Consider the following 20,059-nt stretch of genomic DNA (forward strand, 5'->3'; position numbering starts at 1 on the left):
TGCATTCCTATGTCTGTAAGCGCACATACAGAGCCCCAGAATGAACCACGACCAAGCGCGGCCATGTCCCAAAAAGCAGGGAAACCTGATACCTGGAGATGGAAATATCCCTGTACACGGTAAAGCGAAAACACGGGTTGTTGAGGTCTGTTCATGGAAATATCCCTGTACACGGTAAAGCGAAAACACGGGTTGTTGAGGTCTGTTCATGGAAATATCCCTGTACACGGTAAAGCGAAAACAGGAGTTGTTGAGGTCTGTTCATGGAAATATCCCTGTACACAGTAAAGAAAAAACACGAGTAGTTGAGGTCTGTTCATGGAAATATCCCTGTACACGGTAAAGAAAAAACACGGGTTGTTGAGGTCTGTTCATGGAAATATCCCTGTACACAGTAAAGAAAAAACACGAGTAGTTGAGGTCTGTTCATGGAAATATCCCTGTACACGGTAAAGCAAAAACACGGGTAGTTGAGGTCTGTTCATGGAAATACCCCTGTACACGGTAAAGCAAAAACACGGGTAGTTGAGGTCTGTTCATGGAAATATCCCTGTACACGGTAAAGAAAAAACACGGGTTGTTGAGGTCTGGTCGCGACCCCCTGGCTTGTACGATAGGGGCGCGGGAAATGTGCAGACAAAACAAAGCGAAAGGAAATAAGTCGTGTATCACTCGGGCATCTGCCTGCCTTCACGACCTGGTGTTCCATTCGTTAACATTAACGACGCTCCCCGGGTAACAGAAGAAAGATGTGCACCAAATGTTCGGTCGCAGACCGCCGAGTCCCAGCTGCAGTCGGAGGGGGAACTCTTAGTCAGCTGAAAAACAAAAAAACAACACCCGTCCCGTTCCGTCCTGACTGCACCTCCTGACCAACGAATGACTGCTTTAATAAAAAATAAAATACAATAATAAAAATGATTTAGTGAAATTAAATGGAAATTAAATTCTTTAATAATATTAATGAAGCATTCACGGTGTCTATGGTGATAAAATACAACAGAACAGTGTAGCCAAAGTTTGTATCGGCCCAAAGGCATTCGAGCACTGACTAGCATTAATCACTGGTGAGCACTGGGTTCAATACGCCAGTAATCTCAAGCTCGGAGGCAGCATTAAATGAATTATAAAAGAAATGCGATTCATAATTAACGCCTCTAAACCTCTTTTTCATTCCGCAGGGTTGAAGTCGGTGCCAAAGAACATCCCCAAAGACGCGTTAATGATCGACCTTCAGAACAACAAGATCACCGAAATCAAGGAAAATGACTTCAAAGACTTAAAAAATCTCTACGTAAGTTTTCTGGCCGTGTTCGTACACCCAACATGTTTCTGGACCGGAGGAGTAGCTCTGGCCCAGGATCACTGCGATTGTGGGCCGGCAAAGGGGGGGGGGGTATCGCCATAAACCCAGATTATAAGCAAACGATCACTCTATAGACAACACTGAGTGAGTCTGAACTGCTCATTTGACTTCACCCAAAGTTAGGTGAAAAAAAAAAACATCCTGGATTAGAGTGGAAACAGTAAATGATAAGCCGACAGTCAGTGGTCTTGTTTTTAGTTCTCATTCGAGGTTTGTCATTGATGTGAGAAAAATGCTCATATAAGGCAAAGCTTTAACAGACAATAATATGAGCACACCTGTTCTGGAGAGGGTGCCTCTGCCCGTTACTGCCAGGAAATGACACACATCAAAGACCGCGAGCTGTGGCCCGGTTTAGTCACGGCCGCGAAAATTACACGCCTCTCCAACCTGTGCCGACCGCAGGCGCTGTTCCTGGTCAACAACAAGATCTCCAAGATCCATCCCAAGGCCTTCCGCCACATGAACAAGCTGCAGCTGCTGTACCTGTCCTACAACCTGCTGACCCAGATACCCGCCAACCTGCCCCAGAACATCCTGGAGCTCAGGGTCCACGACAACAAGATCAGCAAGGTCCAGAAGGACGCCTTCCGGGGCATGAGGGCCCTGCATGTCCTAGGTACGCCTCTCCCGGAATGCTGCGTAAAGCGCTGGTGTGTGGAGTGTGTGGAGGGGCCCTCAGAGTGTGTGGAGGGGCCCTCAGAGTGTGTGGAGGGGCCCTCAGAGTGTGTGGACGGGCCCTCAGAGTGTGTGGAAGGGCCGTCAGAGTGTGTGGAGGGGCCCTCAGAGTGTGTGGAGGGGCCCTCAGAGTGTGTGGAGGGGCTGTCAGAGTGTGTGGAGGGGCCCTCAGAGGGTGTGGAAGGGGCCCTCAGAGTGTGTGGAAGGGCCCTCAGAGTGTGTGGAAGGGCCCTCAGAGTGTGTGGAAGGGCCCTCAGAGTGTGTGGAGGGGCCGTCAGAGTGTGTGGAGGGGCCCTCAGAGGGTGTGGACGGGCCCCACAGTCTATCGAATCAGGGCCACACCAGTGCTGATTGCGCCGACAGCCCTGCAAGGCAATCGCTTACATGACATGATATTAATGGCATTTGGCATTTATCCAGATCAAGCAAACCGCGTACCCATAACCAGGGATAAGTGCGCTGAAAGACTCTAATTTCAACTGCTAACAGTACAACAAAGATAAGGACTAGGGCCTATTTGATTATCAAATTTTGAATTTATTTTTTTGGCTTAATTGGCCATAGTGACGCTCATGGGAAGGAGGGATTCAATTGGCCATGTTTCAATGCTCAGCAGCGACCCCTGCTGACCAATCAGGCACCTGCAGTCTGCAGGCTCAAGCAGCAGCGTGTTCCTGTGTTGGCCTGTGTTGGCCTGTGTGAGCTCAGCTAGCGGACTGTGGCAGCTTATATGTGTTCAGGAGGGGAGCTCCTGACACAGGAGACTTTCCAGCAAGTTATAATGGGACATGCCAAACTTGGAGGAAAAACGCCAGCAATGCATTAATCAAAGAAACATTATGAAATCCATTGCATCACACAAATCAGATTTCAGAAGAAAATATTTAATTTTATATTTACAATGCTTGATTACTCGATCAGTATTTAAAGAATGGTGTGGCCAAAAATCATGGATATTTTGATTGCAAGGCAGTGTTAGCAATTTGCGCCCCCGCAAATTTCAGTTACTTTTGGGGCCGCAGTTATGTTTGAATACAAACAAGGTGATTTGTCTTTTCTTTCCAGAAATGAGCGCAAATCCTCTTGCCAACAGTGGGATTGAGCTGGGAGCATTCGATGGCATGTCTACCTTTTATTTAAGAATCGCAGAGGCCAAGATCACCGCAATACCAAAAGGTAACCTCACCCACCTGCTTCCAATACCGTACTCGAAAATGAATTTAATATCAGGCTACTGATAGAGTGCTCGATAACTCGATAAGATATGTGAAGACAGAGAAGGCACAGCTTAAGGGTAAATCCTAACCTGCCTTGTTTTAGTCTCCTGGCATGCTGAATCTGCCATGTGCGGATTTAGACAATACAAGTACGAAATTGTCAGTCAATCAGGAAAACGTTTTGGTCGGTTCACATCTTTTTAAGACCTCCCGCCCACCCTGACTGAGCTACACCTGGACTACAACAAGATTGGAAAGGTGGAGCTGGAGGACCTTTACAGATACAAGAACTTACTCAGGTAAAAAATGTTAAACTTAAAAAATAAAAAATAAATCATAAAAAAAATGAGCTTTTACTCTGACAGTTAATGTAGTACTAATGAGGTACAATGGGAAGCAGACTGGCCTTATCCTAGAGACTGCGAGTTCAATCCCCGCAGTTACACCTGTGGGTATGAGCAAGGCACTTAACCTGAATCGCTTCGCTGAAGCAATGCCATCTATACTCGGCTGTATAAACGAATTGCATGAAGCTGTGTGTGCTAAGTGTATCTTACGTGTGTGCTAAATGCCTGGATGTAAATCATCGCCCCTAAAGGAAGCAGAGCGATCGGGTCAGTACCCTCCTGTTAAAAACTCCTGTGAGTCAGGTGGGTGTTCGTACCCTCCTGTTGAAAGCACTGCGCTCCGCACACACAGGCTGGGGTTGGGCTTCAACCAGATCAAGTTTGTGGAGAACGGAAGCTTCGCCAGCATCCCCAACATCAGGGAGATCCACCTGGACAACAACAAGCTCCGGAGCGTTCCCGCAGGCCTGGACACCCTCAAGTACCTGCAGGTGAGGGGCTGTGGCCTGTTAGCCGCCCGGCTGGAGCGCTTATGTGCTGCATTATGCAACGGCCTCTTCCCATGGCTCACTGCTGCAGGCACGGGCTCACTGAGGGAGCACTGACGCAGCATTAACGCAGCACTGACACAGCACTGACGTAGCACTGACACAGCACTGACGCGGCACTGATGGAGCACTGATGGAGCACAGCACTGACGCAGCACTGATGGAGCACTGATGGAGCACAGCACTGACGCAGCACTGATGGAGCACTGACGTAGCACTGACGCGGCACTGATGGAGCACTGATGGAGCACAGCACTGACGCAGCACTGATGTAGCACAGCACTGACGCAGCACTGACGGAACACTGACTTAGCACTGACGTAGCACTGACGCAGTGGTTTCCGTTCAACTCACAGGCAAGGCTTTTGAGACACGGTGAGGGATCCTAAGGCAAGTAGCGGCTGAGATGCACCAAAAAAAGCCTCCCGTCCTGGACGGCTGCAGTTAACAGCCTTTCTTTCTTTCTTTCTTTTATTCTGTCTTTCTTCCCTCCCTCCCTCGCTCGCTCAACCCTCCGTCCCCCGGGGCAGGTGGTGTACCTCCACGTGAACAGCATCGGCAGCGTGGGCCCGGACGACTTCTGCCCCGCGGAGCGCAGCGTGAAGAAGTCCCCCTACGTGGGCATCAGTCTCTTCGCCAACCCCCTGAAGTACTGGGAGGTGCAGCCCGCTACCTTCCGCTGCGTGGTGGGCCGCCGGGGGGTGCAGCTGGGCAACTTCAGGAGACGGAAGTGAACGCCTAACCCCCAGCGCCAAAACCCCCACACACACCCCCCACCCCCCACCCTCACCCTCACCACACACACCTAAAGCCTGGTGCTGCAGGGGTCTCACATCAACGCCGTGCTAGTGTCGAGCCGCCTCCTCCTGCGTAGTTGTTATGATGCAGGCAGAGGCCAGGTCGGTGCGGCCTGTTCAGGGCGGGGGGGACAATAACTTTTGGAACAGGAAGCTGAACCGAGAGGAAAAAAAAAAAAAAAAAATTTATAAATAAAAAAACCCCTGCCGCAATGTGGCCCCTTCAGCACCAGGATTAGGAAGTGTCAACCGAGGTTTAAGAGCCTTGAGCAGAGAGAGAGAGAGAGAGAGAGAGAGAATGGTCTCAATACTTGAATATCTTAGGAGTGTGAAAAAGGAAGGATAAATAAATTAAATTACCAACCAAGGGGTTAGTCTGCAGGGATGAAACTTTAATAGACACATAAAGAAGCTAGTCTGTTCCATTTAAGAGAAGATGTCCAGAGCCTTGCTTCTAAATGGCATTTTTTTCCACCCTTGAAAACAGAGGATCCACCATTCTTAAGGCGAATCGAGTGCAATCGTTACGTTACATTACTCTCGGACAACTACATTCTTGAAGTTGACTGTTTTCACGTGAAATAAAGGTTGTTTGTTTTAGATACTTTTATACCTTTTATACAACATAATAACGCTGTACAGGCCGCAGATACAGTACTTCCTGCTTTGAAGCGCAGACTCCCAAGGCCCCTACGGCAGCCATTTCGAGCCGGTCGGTGCCTTGCATGGCAGCCAATCGCCGTCGGTGTGTGAGCGTGTGCGAATGGGTGAATGGAGAAGCATCAATTGTACAGCGCTTTGGATAAAGGCGCTATATAAATGCCAGCCATTTACCATTTACCATTTACCATTCTAAATCCAGCAGGTCATCAGACACTTCTGGATGTAAAGTATGCTTCATTCTACACAGAAGACGTCTGGGCCAACTGTAATCAGTCACTAACACTAAAATAATATATTGTTTAAAACCCAGGAAACTATCCATCCCTTTGAATACAGTTCAAAGACAATGACAAAGTATTTACAGTGTACACGCATCCAGGCCAACACAGCCTGAAATGGTGTTTGATGTTGTACGATACCATTTTTTGACTTTTACCAGCCTTGGGTTAGTTTGAAGCGCGGTAAGAAAGGACTGTTTTCTTTTCATACCTACTGTATGAACCATGGAAAGCCACCTGGACACAGACAGCACTCGAGCAGCCAGTCAGCTTAACGTCCTTATCCAGTTTCTCAAAATGACTATACAGCGCCACCTCCTGGTTACTACGCCACAATACAGCAAACCTCAGCACAACGCAATACAGTCTGGAGTGTAGTGTGTGCTGGTAAGAAAATCATTGGTTTGTAAAATAAAATAAAAAAAACATGACCTTCCTCTTTTGTATTAAAAAACACATTTCACACCACTGCATCCACAACTGGAAAAAAGCCAAGGAGGTCTCCATGTGATGCGATTACTTTGAAATTTGGATTTTTTAAAAACTTTTTGTTTCAGTTTGCATGCTTAAGTAATCTAATATGTAGTTGTTCCTTTCCCCCTGAATGTATAACGCCACAGAAAGCCATGTGAGTATACATGTTCTCAAATATGCTTTAATCTGAATATATTTCATTGTATATATGCATACTGTACTTAAAACAAGGACTTGTATATTTATTATTCGATCTGAATAAACGGTTCAAGTTACACTTGTTTTTAAACTGACACATCCATCCATTTTGCTTTTTTTTGTGTACAATGGTTTGTGAAAGAATACAGTCACATACCCGCTGGCAATTCAGTTTAAAAAGACAAGACACGACACTTGACTCGGTGAAAGTACAAGCTTCAAACCTACAGAGCAATGATCTTCACCATATTATGTTTTTGCAGTATTGGAAGGAAATGAAACTAAATTAAGCGCTTTTCTCCATCACACCAGTGGGGGGAGTGTTATTCAGAGACATTGCAGCCCCTGGTGTTCAAGCAAGAGAAGAAGTACGAAGTACAAAGAAAAAGGAAAATATTCAGCTACAGGACACAACTATGACTGCACAGAGACTGCTGTGCTACAGAGGAAATAAATTGAGCATTTCCTGTTGTTTAGAATACTTTAAATTCGTCACCAGTAACTATTGGATACTGTGGTTTTAAAAACATGACCACCACAGTTGTTTGAATAAAAGTGCAGCTGAAAGATGACTGTTTCCCATGTGTTTTTGACCAAATCTAAACGCAGTGGTCTGACTGCTACTCAGATCACATAAAAGGTGTTAGCACAGAGCAATTAATGTTAACGAGCACAGCTGCATCTTCCAGAAGGAGGGTTCGTTTGCAACGGGCAAGTGACATTTGGCCCAAAATGATTATTATATATCAAAACAAAGCTCTTGATAAATAAGATGTGCCATCCTTAACTACATTGAAATAAAGGGTAAACACCTAAAGACTCATCCCAAAAACCTTGGTTCATTCAAACATTTGATTTGGCTCTCCTGTAAAATTCAGAAAATTGCAATTGCGGCCCTTGCAAGCCTGAATTTGCACAGCTACTCAATGACTTCATAGCACATACACATGTTGGGTCAGTGAATTGCATGTTTTAGGGAAAGGGTGGGGAAAGAGTGGCCTCTTCTGCTCTTAATTATTTAATTAACCCAGATTGTGATCGAAAATGTTCTCTTTGCTTCTTGAGAAGCTCATCAGTTTTCAGTTGAAAGAGAGCTGTTTGTGTGTCCCTATATGAAATGTTTTGCAGTGGTCTAATATCTACTAGCTGGTGTTGGTGTTTATTAGCCAATTGGCAAAGCAAGAGGAATCTGCTTGAACACATACTAGCTGTCCAGGAATGTTCCACACATCTAGTTTAATGTATAGCTTCTTGCAGGGATTCATTAATGTCCACTAGATGGCAGTGTGTGCAATTTTATACAGCAGCATATGTAACGTAGGTGCATAAGAATAAGAAGCAAAACTTATTTGTGTGCCAATTTCAACTGACCCATTCTTTCTTTTCTATTAACTGGAAAATCTTTGGAAAATGTTTTAGATTAATAATTTTTTATGTATTATTATTATTCAACATAAATCAGAGTCATCCCAAATATAGCTGTAATAAGAGCAAGTTAAAGGTTTGGTACATATTGTTTATATTAACAGTTCAACTATTCATAGTTCCCCACTCAGCTATTTCATGAACATCATTTCGATTGCTAATAATATTTAAATAATCCATCTCTTAGCTAACCCCTCGAACTGATAGTAATTTTTGAATTGTTATTGATTTTTGTTTTTATTTAAAGCAAATATTTCATATAAAATCAAATACTGCCACCTAGTGGAGACATTGGTAATGCACCTAAAGGACACAGGATCAAAATGTGAACCCGTATGTCAATAAGCCCTGAGCCCTTAAAAGGCTATTGCATTGCCCTGTAGCATCACCCTACATTTTCGTGCTCTTTTAACTCTATCAACGTTTTCAAGAGCCACTGAGAAATTCTTCATAGCTTGCCCTGTCGGTATATCTTTCAATCAATGACGCCTCTTACGCATTTCTTCTTAAACATGTCCACCACAGATTTCTCAAGAGTTCAAGTGTTTCCTTACCATTCCACAAAAACAATTCCACAAAAAATTCCACAATTTTTCAATTACTTGCCCTACATCTACTGCAACTTTTACCAAGTAACAGTGACATGAAGGTTTTATCCTGGTGTTTTTTTATTTAATTTTTAAGTAAAGTAAGAAGGGAATATTTTTCCACACACACACACACACACACACACACACATTTGCACACACACACACACATTTGCACACACACACACACACACACACACAGATTCGCGCGCGTGCGCGCACACACACACACACTCACACACACACACACACACACACTCACACACACTCACACACACACACACTCACACACACACACACACACTCACACACACACACACACTCACACACACACACACACACACACACACTCACACACACACACACACACACACACACACTCACACACACTCACACACACACACACACACACACTCACACACACTCACACACACACTCACACACACACACACACACACACACACTCACACACACACACACACTCACACACACACACACACACACACTCACACACACACACTCACACACACACTCACACACACACACACACTCACACACACACACACACACACACACACACACACTCACACACACACACACTCACACACACACACACTCACACACACACACACACACACACACACACACACACACACTCACACACACACTCACACACACACACACACACATACACACACACACACACATTCGGTCTGTTTTGCGCTGGTGATCACGGCCCGGCAGAGGAGGGAGGGAGACTGAGGAAACACATGGAACAAATCTGCAGGCTGGCCCAGGCTGCGTCTGCCACGTCTCACACCAACGCCTCCCCGAACGCAGCGGCAGGGTCCAGCGCCGTTCACCTACATCCACACCGTGCAGGGGCGTCCCCAAACCCCCAAAACCTCCTCCTTTTTAACCCGGGATATGAGCCACTTACTGCCCCGGCACCCCACAAACCTCCTCCTTTTTAACCCGGAATATGAGCCAGACACCCCCGTGCATACGTCTGACAGAACCACTGTGTCCGCAATGCAATTTATCTTTTCTTCAAGCACCAAAAACCAACTCCGTCTACTTGTCAAAGTGGAACAGCAAGTTCACCGCCACGTTTGACATAAAAGCACTCAAAACTGCTTTATTGTTATGGATTTGATGCTTCTAACTTGTGGAAGAACCTATGCACTAGTAAATTGCTTTGGATTAAAAGCGTCTGCCAAATGTCAAAAATGTAAAAATATATACATTTTGTTCTACAATTTGATTTATGAGAATATATAGTATTCCAGAAAAACTACTTACTGGAAACATACTGGACATATACCGCCATTTATCACATTGTCTTCTTTACAAACACGACATTAAATTTTCCAAACCCAATTCGGTGTCATGTGAGAAGGCAGACACTCCTATAAACCTTCCCAGAAGCGCTTTTCCACATGTCTGCAGCCTTTTCCCATTAACCCTTAACGTGTCAGAGCTCATCAACACCCTGTAATAACGCTCAGACTCTTTCCCCGAATCTGGCCCTTAAAGCAGGAGCCTTCCTGGAACCGCCTCGTCAGGAGCTGTAAAAACATTTTACACACCAACCACAAACGGAATACCGCAGCCCCGTCAGGAACCCGACACAACCTCACATTCCGAGAAGGCTGAAGCGGAAAAATTATTATTTTTTGATAATATGGAATGCCTTCAAAACACTTGCGCTGAATGCTCGTGAGGAGACTTCAGGGGTTTCACGTGGATGCAGTTAGAAATGAACTTATTGTGTGCAGAATCTCACAGGACTAAGCAGAATCTCACAGGAGTGTGCAGAATCTCACAGGATTAAGCAGAACATCACAGGAGTGTGCAGAATCTCACAGGACTAAGAAGAATCTCACAGGAGTGTGCAGAATCTCACAGGACTAGGCAGAATCTCACAGGAGTGTGCAGAATCTCACAGGACTAAGAAGAATCTCACAGGAGTGTGCAGAATCTCACAGGACTAGGCAGAATATCACAGGAGTGTGCAGAATCTCACAGGACTAAGCAGAATCTCACAGGATTAAGCAGAATCTCACAGGAGTGTGCAGAATCTCACAGGATTAAGCAGAATCTCACAGGAGTGTGCAGAATCTCACAGGACTAAGAAGAATCTCACAGGAGTGTGCAGGACTACATCGAGTGCACAAAATCTCACAGGAGTGTGCAGAATCTCACAGGAGTGTGCAGAATCTCACAGGAGTGTGCAGAATCTCACAGGACTAGGCAGAATATCACAGGAGTGTGCAGAATCTCACAGGACTAAGCAGAATCTCACAGGATTAAGCAGAATCTCACAGGAGTGTGCAGAATCTCACAGGATTAAGCAGAATCTCACAGGAGTGTGCAGAATCTCACAGGACTAAGCAGAATATCACAGGAGTGTGCAGAATCTCACAGGACTAGGCAGAATATCACAGGAGTGTGCAGAATCTCACAGGACTAAGCAGAATCTCACAGGAGTGTGCAGAATCTCACAGGATTAAGCAGAATCTCACAGGAGTGTGCAGAATCTCACAGGACTAAGCAGAATCTCACAGGAGTGTGCAGAATCTCACAGGACTAAGAAGAATCTCACAGGAGTGTGCAGAATCTCACAGGACTAGGCAGAATATCACAGGAGTGTGCAGAATCTCACAGGACTAAGCAGAATCTCACAGGAGTGTGCAGAATCTCACAGGATTAAGCAGAATCTCACAGGAGTGTGCAGAATCTCACAGGAGTGTGCAGAATATCACAGGAGTGTGCAGAATCTCACAGGACTAGGCAGAATCTCACAGGACTAGGCAGAATCTCACAGGAGTGTGCAGAATCTCACAGGATTAAGCAGAATCTCACAGGATTAAGCAGAATCTCACAGGAGTGTGCATAATCTCACAGGAGTGTGCAGAATCTCACAGGAGTGTGCAGGACTACACAATCTGAAATGACTGCGGAGAATCTTTTGGCATTGCATACACACCTAAACTGCCAATGAACGGATCTATAATCCCACTGAAACGACTATAAATCAGTTTGTTGACGAGGCCTCGTACCGCACTTTGGAGATTCAGTGTATATAATATCCATCATTAAGTTATCACCATGTCTACGCAGCCAAATCCTTTATGATATTCTCAAACTGCTGATCTGGCTTTGAAACGCAAACAAATGGCAAAGTAATCATTTGAATCGCTGAACGAAATAGAGCTCTCCTCCCATTTGAATTTGAACCCAAAGGAAAGAAATAGTAGTAACCCTTTCTGGGCCTGTCTGTGTGAGCCTGTATTCATGGCTTACTTCAGCGCAAAACTAAAGTCAGCCTACAGAAATAAGTGCAGCCCTGGGCCTTGCCTTGTGCTCGAACAGACTGGGCACAGTACAGAGGAAAACACATGAGGTGAACGACCTCCACGATGACCCCCAGGGGTCAATCCGCTCTGTAAACCTTCAGGCTCTGGAATCCAGGCGTTTTTTGAGTCCGACACTTGGCTTTCTGGCGTGTCTGGCTCTGTACGTCTGCAGCCAGGGAATAATCTGAATAATCTGGTTCAGAGCATCGTGCTTATTATGCTCTCCAATCCGACAGAGGCTCTTCTGAGAAACTCACTCGCCCAAGCGGAGTGGCAGTGAGAGCCTAAGGATCGTGTCATCACACAGAGGCCCATCTGGCCTTCGAGGGAAGCAGGCCTGAGCAGAAACCTCGTCTAATCCCGGCGAAATGAAAACAATAACTAACGCCAGTTGTTCGGGGCGAACATCTCTATTCCAGAATGTAAAAACACGGAACACAAAACCAAACCCGCAAAACCACAGGGCCAGATGACAAGTCCCTCAGGGGTTGAGGAAAAAGCGTAGCTTGGTGCTTGTCCAATAAATGACCAGAGCTCTCGACTGCAATCCGTCAGGCTGTTCGACACGACTGCTGCAACGCTGCAGGCCTTCTGAGGTCTGCCGTCTTTAGCAAATGCAGTCGTGCTCCTACTGGGATAGGTGTGTGCCATATGGTAGAGCTCTTCAACGTATGGAGGCAATATTTTGTATTTTACTTTAAAGCCATGTTGGCACGCCAAACATTTGCCCCCCCTCCCTTCCCCCCGGTTGAATAATCCCAGGCCTATGGTGATAAGGACTGCATATGCAGCAAAACCATTCAAACAAATGAGGCAAACTATAGCCCAAATCAGACAAACTGTTATAAAAGGTTATAAAGGGTATACACGTTTTAACCGTCCTTGTTGTAGTCAGGGTTAAAAATGATACTGTCCTGAGCTTAACAGCAGTGAAAAACTTTTTTTTTTGTTTTGTTCAGCATGAAATTTCATTACTTTTCCTGGTATGACCATACCATTAGAAAAAGCTACACATTGGCTTCTTTTATATTTTCATTAAAGGGGTACACCAACAGAGTGTTACCCTTTTTTAACCATGCGGTTGTAAACTCACACATTACAAATATTAACTAATCAATTATGATTTTGCAGTAAAAACATGGTGTAGACATGATCCTACAAGAGCTATTTACTTACTTATTGATGATTGACCAAGTGTTTCCACAGGACAAATATTGATTCAGGGTTTAAAATTCAATGGAGGGGCTTTATCACCGGAGGAGTGTGTCATCTTTGACCCTGTGGACCTGGGGCACCAGGGTCAAAGTGATACAAGGTGTTGGTGGGCAGTGACAAGGATAAAAATTCACAACAAGCATGTACGGTAGTAGGGGCGGCCTGTAGCGTAGTGGTTAAGGTAAAGGACTGGGACACGCAAAGGTCAGTGATTCTAATCGGCCGTTGGGCCGTCGGGCCCTTGAGCAAGGCCCTTAACCCTGCATTGCTCCAGGGGAGGATTGTCTCCTGCTTAGTCTAATCAACTGTATGTCGCTCTGGATAAGAGCGTCTGCCAAATGCCAATAATGTAATGTAATGTAATGCATTACAGTCCGTGTCTGATAAAAGAGCCACAGGTGAGATGAATGAAAGAGCACTGCAATATGAAAGCTTACTGACATGCAAAAATCATACTTTTCAAGCCACTACCATTTACCCATGGGAAAATATACACCCACAGAGCACTTCATTAGGAACATTTTTACTTTATTACACGTACATATTCACGCGATTATCTAATCAGCTAATCGTGTGGCAGCAGTGCAATGCATACGATCATGTAGCTATGGGTCAGGAGCTTCAGTTAATGTTCACATCAACCATCAGAATGGGGGGAAAAATTAGACTTTGACCGTGGAATGATTGTTGGTGCCAGACAGGGTGGTTTGAGAATCTCAGAAACTGCTGATCTTCAGGGATTTTCACGCATACAAAGTTTACAAAGAATGGTGCAAAAAACTAAAAAAATCCAGTGAGCAGCAGTTCTGCAGACAGAAATGCCTTGTTAATGAGAGATGTCAGAGGAGAATGGCCAGACTGGTCAAAGCTGACAGGAAGGTGACAGTAATGCAAATAACCACACATTACAACAGCGATATGCAGCAGAGCCTCTCTGAACACACAACACATCATAACTCTAAGTGGATAGGCTACAGCAGTAGAAGTCTAAAAATATAACTTTAATAAAAACCTGATTAAATCTAATAAAAGCGCTCACTGAGTGTACATGAATTAGTGTCACTAAGCACACCAATCTGAGCATAAAAGGGATATTTTTTATGTGAAGAGGAACAGGAAACCAGAAAGAAACAGAATAAAAACAATAGGTAAAAAAACACAAAAAACAAGCATTTTCACTGACTTATATTTGTTAGTTTCTCTTGCAAAATGGTACTCATTAAGTTTCATTGTTCTGGTATTGACGAATCAGCATGTCTTTTTCTAGACAACAAACGATTAAACGCCACATTCTACATTCCAGCCCCAACCGCAGAGACACCACATGTAACCAGCCACAGAATCTCAATCCAATCATTCCATAGGAACACTAATGAACACAAATAAAATATCAGCAAATCAGTGTATGTTTACAAGTACAAAACAACATATTCCAATGACTTGCCAGTCCTGTTTATTTGCATGATAGTGTTGGTGGAGGGTTATTTCACTTGGCAGAGAGATGCAGAAGTCTGTAAACAGTCGGTAAAAAATGCAATTAATTCCGAAAGGCACAATAAATCTTGTGCTGTGAAGGAAGTATCTTCAAATAAATTACACACATCGGTGGCTCTCAATCTCGTTCACGCAAGCCAACAAAACAACAAAAGCATGCACAAATATTTACCCAAGTAAAACACAAGACAAAACACTAAAGAATAGATTACTTATCACCAAACAAGCACCAAAGAGTTTGGAGTTTGTGGAGTTTGTAACAAATCGTATGTATCCAGGGTACACAGTGCCAAACATTTGTCCTGGAGCAGCTTGGAGCATTCTAATATACAATGAATGGCTTGAGTTTGGCTGGTAACTCCATTCCCAATCAGGTAACTGTAGTTACATTTTACATTTTAGTCATTTGGCAGACGCTTTTAATCCAAAGCAAGTGCATAGGTTCTTACACAAGTTAAAGCATCAAATCCATAACTAGCAAAACGAACAAAAGGACAATAGTCATCGTAAGTGCTATTCTCTGTATTAACGGTTAGGCTTAGACAAGAGGGAGGTCTACGGTATAGCTGAATAGTTGCACCTGAGAACGTACTGTGATGAATTAGAATTCCTTCAGTTAGCACCCATCGGTAGAAATGGGCTGTATGTACGCACCTCTTCAAGCAGCACCTCTCCCTGTCCTTCCCTACCTCCCTGTAAACCTTAATTGTTGTCTTTCTGTGATTTACCTGTGTATCAGGATGTTTAGTTTGGCTAGGTAAGCAGTGTTTGGCTAAGTAAGGGGTTTGTTCATACATTTGCGTGTCGCGGTATTACGATTTTTAATAAAAAAAATAATTTAAAAAATATAAAAAAATTGATCAAATAGACCCTGGTCCTTATCTTTGTATCAAGTAGCAGCTGAAATTGTACTTCCCTCTTGGGCCTTTCAGCGCACTTATCCCTGGTTATGGGTATGCACTTTGCACTTTGTTGTACGTCTCTGTGGATAAGAGTGTCTGCCAAATGCCATTAATGTAATGTAATGTAAGGTATGTAAAAGTGTGTAAGCTGTGTAAATGTGCTAAATGCCTAACTGTAAACTGTAACACATAATGTCATTCAGCAGAGGGGTGTGTGTGTGTGTGTGTGTGTGTGTGTGTGGGGGGGGGGGGGGGGGGGGGGGGTCAGACCGACTGTACAGAAGGGGTTCTTCACCTCTGAACGCTGCCCATGCATTCGCTAATATCGCTCCTATATGTGGTCAACATACCTGTCTACGCTGCAAAATAACTTTTAATATACTCCCAATTCCCATCCTTCTTTGAGGGGGCCCCCTTTGGTCAAGCAAAAATGTGGCCTTAATTTCAGAGCCTGGCTGATGTTGCCATTGCCAGGTTTGTGTTTGGCACTGTCTACAGACTGCAAAGCCACTCAAAAAGAATTTTGTGACAGTACATTGTCCACCAGTAAATTAGGGTTTCTTATTCATGGTCCAAGGAATAAGGAATTCATTTTTATATTGTGAACTCTCTTTCTTTTGCAAGCACACACACACCCCCCCCCCCCCCCCCCCAAATATTTTCCACTCAACTTGGAATGGGCCCATTGCGCCTCCAGGATCCCTGCTGTGCCAACAGCACCCGCACACGTGGCAAAGCCGCACGACCACACACGCGGCAAAGCCCCACACACGCGGCAAAGCCCCACACCCACACACGCATCAAAGCCCCACACACGCGGCAAAGCCCCACACCCACACACGCATCAAAGCCCCACACCCACACACGCATCAAAGCCCCACACCCACACACGCGGCAAAGCCCCACACCCACACACGCATCAAAGCCCTACACCCACACACGCATCAAAGCCCCACACCCACACACGCGGCAAAGCCCCACACCCACACACGCAGCAAAGCCCCACACCCACACACGCATCAAAGCCCCACACCCACACACGCATCAAAACCCCACACCCACACACGCATCAAAGCCCCACACCCACACACGCGTCAAAGCCCCACACCCACACACGCAGCAAAGCCCCACACCCACACACGCATCAAAACCCCACACCCACACACGCATCAAAGCCCCACACCCACACACGCGTCAAAGCCCCACACCCACACACGCGGCAAAGCCTGAGGCTCTACGCTGCCTTTCTTCTCCGATTATATTACAATCATTTCCTCTTTTTTACGCTCTTATACAGAGTGACTTACAAGAGCAAGAGAACACAACACAACACGCCTAAATGCTTTCAAAAAGTGGCGTGGGATCCGGGGTGCCAAGGAGCGTAATCAGGACCCGTTTTTTCAAAACCTCATCCAAAAGACGACACCTCCTACAGCACAGTGTCCCCATCACTGTACTGGGACATTCAAACCGCCTTTCATATAATCATACAGCCAAAAGAATGTTGCTTTGCACAATGTAAAAATGTTTTTATTTTAATTTATTTCTTTAATGTAATGTTAATTTTAAAATTCTCTTTATGGAATGACCCTCTGTAGAAGACACCAGGGTCTGCTATGTGATTGTGCGGCTCTCGGCTTCTGTTTGGCATTTCCGTTTGGCAGGAAATAGCTGAGGAGCTTCTTGACCGTGGAAACGCTTTAAAGCGGTCTTCCGTTGGGACTGATTCCAGATCACACGCTGGCGAAAGGCACCTGACTTGATCCACGATCACAGGAAGCCTGGAGAGACAGCTGGCCACAGCGGACTTCAGCTGGGACCAGGTGGGCCACAGCCCTCCTGCTCAAGGCCTGAGCTACAGCTGGACTTTCATTTCATTTAGGGAATGAGAAAAGGTGATTAGCACTTTGCACTTGTGAATAAATGAATGGATTTAAGGACGGGGCCCCTGACATTAATCGAACATGATGGATGCGCACAGCACAATGGATCTACGTTCGGGGCTCTGTAGAGTCACGCACATTGTTAACTGTGACAGGAACACAATTCAGAAAGAGATATCGGCCTGTGCTTATGGTGCAGTGTGTGAGCCCCATGGAAACACACACACACATGCGCGCACACACACACACCCCCACACACACGCGCGCACGTACACACACACACACACACACGCGTGTGTCTCCCCCATTGTCTGGCAGTTGGAGGGCTGCTGGTTCAATCCCACCCCGGGTGTGTTGAAGAGTCCCTGAGCAAAACAGCTGACCTCCAAATGCTCCTAACGAGCTGGTTGATGCCTTGCATGGCAGCCAGAATCGCCGTTGGTGTGTGAGTGTGTGTATGAATAGGTGAATGAGAAGCATCAATTGTACAGTGCCTTGGATAAAGGCACTATATAAATGCCAACTCTTTACCATTTACCATTACATCACCCCCATGACCATCTCCAATCTATCAGGAAGGCAGATCTTCTGCAAATATCTAAAAACACCTAAATGCCTCTATATTGTAGAAACCCATCCCTTTATCGTACTGGTCTTGAGGTGTGCATCTCCACAGTGGCACTTACTGTACGTGATTGTAACAACATCTCAAGCTCTTGGGGTGTTTCCTTACCACTTCACAAAAACACATCTGCTAAAGGGCATTTCCTCTAATTCATCAATAAAAATTCATAATGGAGTATCTCATAATATTTCCACAGAAACACTGATGCAATGACCGTAGCACACAGCTGTGGTTTGTGTTATTTGCACTGGCCTTGCGTTCTACTTGTATCTTTCATCAGAGAGTATAATATAAATGCAGGAACTCATTAATTTCAAATCACTGAGGTCGGACAGCTATTGCGCATCAGTGCCTGGTCTCCATAAACAGTTCTCATGAAGCAGATAAATGGGAATTTTGGGTGTAGTTCTGCAAAAATAAATCTGGCTACTGATCCTTCGGGCGAAATCCAAGAATGTCAACAGTGAATATGGGTCAAGAGAGACCATCTGTGGTTCTTCTGTAGGACTGTTTGAATACTCCCAAGATGAAAACACAAAAAAAAAAGAAAAAAAAAGGTATTTTACATATGGGGGGGAAATAATAAAGTTTTTAGTTTTTTTTAATGAAATTGCACAAATATTTTAAACGTGACTGATCTGGCTGTCAGTTTCCGCAAGAAGAAAATATACGAGATTCAAGGCTTCGGTCCAAACCCATAATATGCAACTTGTGAACATATTTACCTGGACAGCTGTTTTCTGCAGCTAGTCTTATTTCCAGACTTATTTCTAGACTGACTTACTACAATAAAGATAAAAGAGAATTTGTTCTTCATTAGAAAGAAAGGATGTTCTTCATTAGTTTAGTCCTACATTCATCCTGTCCTTTTGACTTCTTAAAGAGTCGAAGGATATTTTAACATTCACTTATTACAGACTTTGCTGACAGCCTACCTGCTTTAACACGGCAAGTATCTCTGCATTACAACTGTGCATCCGTAATATACACATGTATAACCTGTATTGAGACATAGCATCCATTGTAATGAATCCTAAATGGTGCCAATGCTAACATACATTAGCATTAGCAGTAAGTATGAATTCACACAGACTCACTGTGTTAGTACACATCTAACTACTTGACTAAACATTCTGGAGACAAATCAAACTGAGAAATGTATTAAATATCTCACAAGAGGTCCATAAATGATCAAGGAAATCATATTTAAAATGACCTAGGCAGACCGGATGATTAAGCATCTGAAATACACTTTGTACGGTCCATAAAAACATCGCTCTACAATTTCGGTCGTCGCCATCACCCTCATCCAGGGAAAGGGTTTTAAGCTCCGCATAACGGTCTCACAGCAAAGTCAGGAAGAACCGCATTCCTGACAGGGATGAAATAACAAAACACACATTGTATCATTTAAAAAAAAAAAAAAGAAAAAAAAAAAGAGAGCCTCAGATTGATCCCGTATGTTTGATCTTGAAGGAGACTTTGTCTTCACCTCTCCTCAAATGAAAGAAAAGGGGGAGTGGGGGGGGGGGGCTGGAACCACAAAACCGAACTGAGGTCACCGAGCACACGGGCCCAAAAACTCCGGCTCGGTTCGCCAGCGAGGAGAGATCTGGACCGAGCAGCACCGAGCACCACAGAGAACCGCCGTCACCTGCCCTCCGGAGCAGAAACTCAGCCCGCACGGAGTCCTCCGGCAGCTACAGGGGGTCTGGCATCACTCTGATGGCACAGCGGGACCCCCAGCCCCCCCCCACACAGAGAGACTAACTACACCACCAGGTATGACATTATTCACATTCGCTTTTGGGCAACGGGGCAAAAAAAAAAAAAAAAAAAAAAAAAAAAAAAGACAGGTAGTGTTTTCTAAATGATTATAAGAAACATTATGGGACATTTCACAATGTAAATATTGGCTGGCTACATTGTGTGTGCTTTGTCAAGGATCGCTTTGGGTGTGAAGGATAGCAAAGCCTCGAAATAATTGCTGAAAGGTACCTGGA

General features: G+C 44.8%; 2 protein-coding genes across 4 annotated transcripts in view; one reads left to right on the forward strand and one right to left on the reverse strand.

Moving 5' to 3' along the window:
- The window catches only part of aspn (asporin (LRR class 1)), a 12,799-nt gene extending 6,138 nt beyond the window's left edge, over window positions 1-6,661 (forward strand). For all 3 annotated transcript variants that reach the window (XM_061220887.1, XM_061220888.1, XM_061220886.1), the window contains 6 exons: window positions 1,182-1,294; window positions 1,772-1,985; window positions 3,110-3,220; window positions 3,467-3,560; window positions 3,961-4,099; window positions 4,687-6,661. In XM_061220887.1, the coding sequence (XP_061076871.1) occupies window positions 1,182-1,294; window positions 1,772-1,985; window positions 3,110-3,220; window positions 3,467-3,560; window positions 3,961-4,099; window positions 4,687-4,890 (875 nt within the window). In that variant the 3' untranslated portion in view covers window positions 4,891-6,661. The remainder of the gene's footprint in view (window positions 1-1,181; window positions 1,295-1,771; window positions 1,986-3,109; window positions 3,221-3,466; window positions 3,561-3,960; window positions 4,100-4,686) is intronic.
- The window catches only part of cenpp (centromere protein P), a 105,828-nt gene that overhangs the window by 53,236 nt on the left and 32,533 nt on the right, over window positions 1-20,059 (reverse strand). The window lies entirely within an intron of this gene.

Source organism: Conger conger, chromosome 14 (genome assembly GCF_963514075.1).
Source record: "Conger conger chromosome 14, fConCon1.1, whole genome shotgun sequence".
NCBI lineage: Eukaryota > Metazoa > Chordata > Actinopteri > Anguilliformes > Congridae > Conger > Conger conger.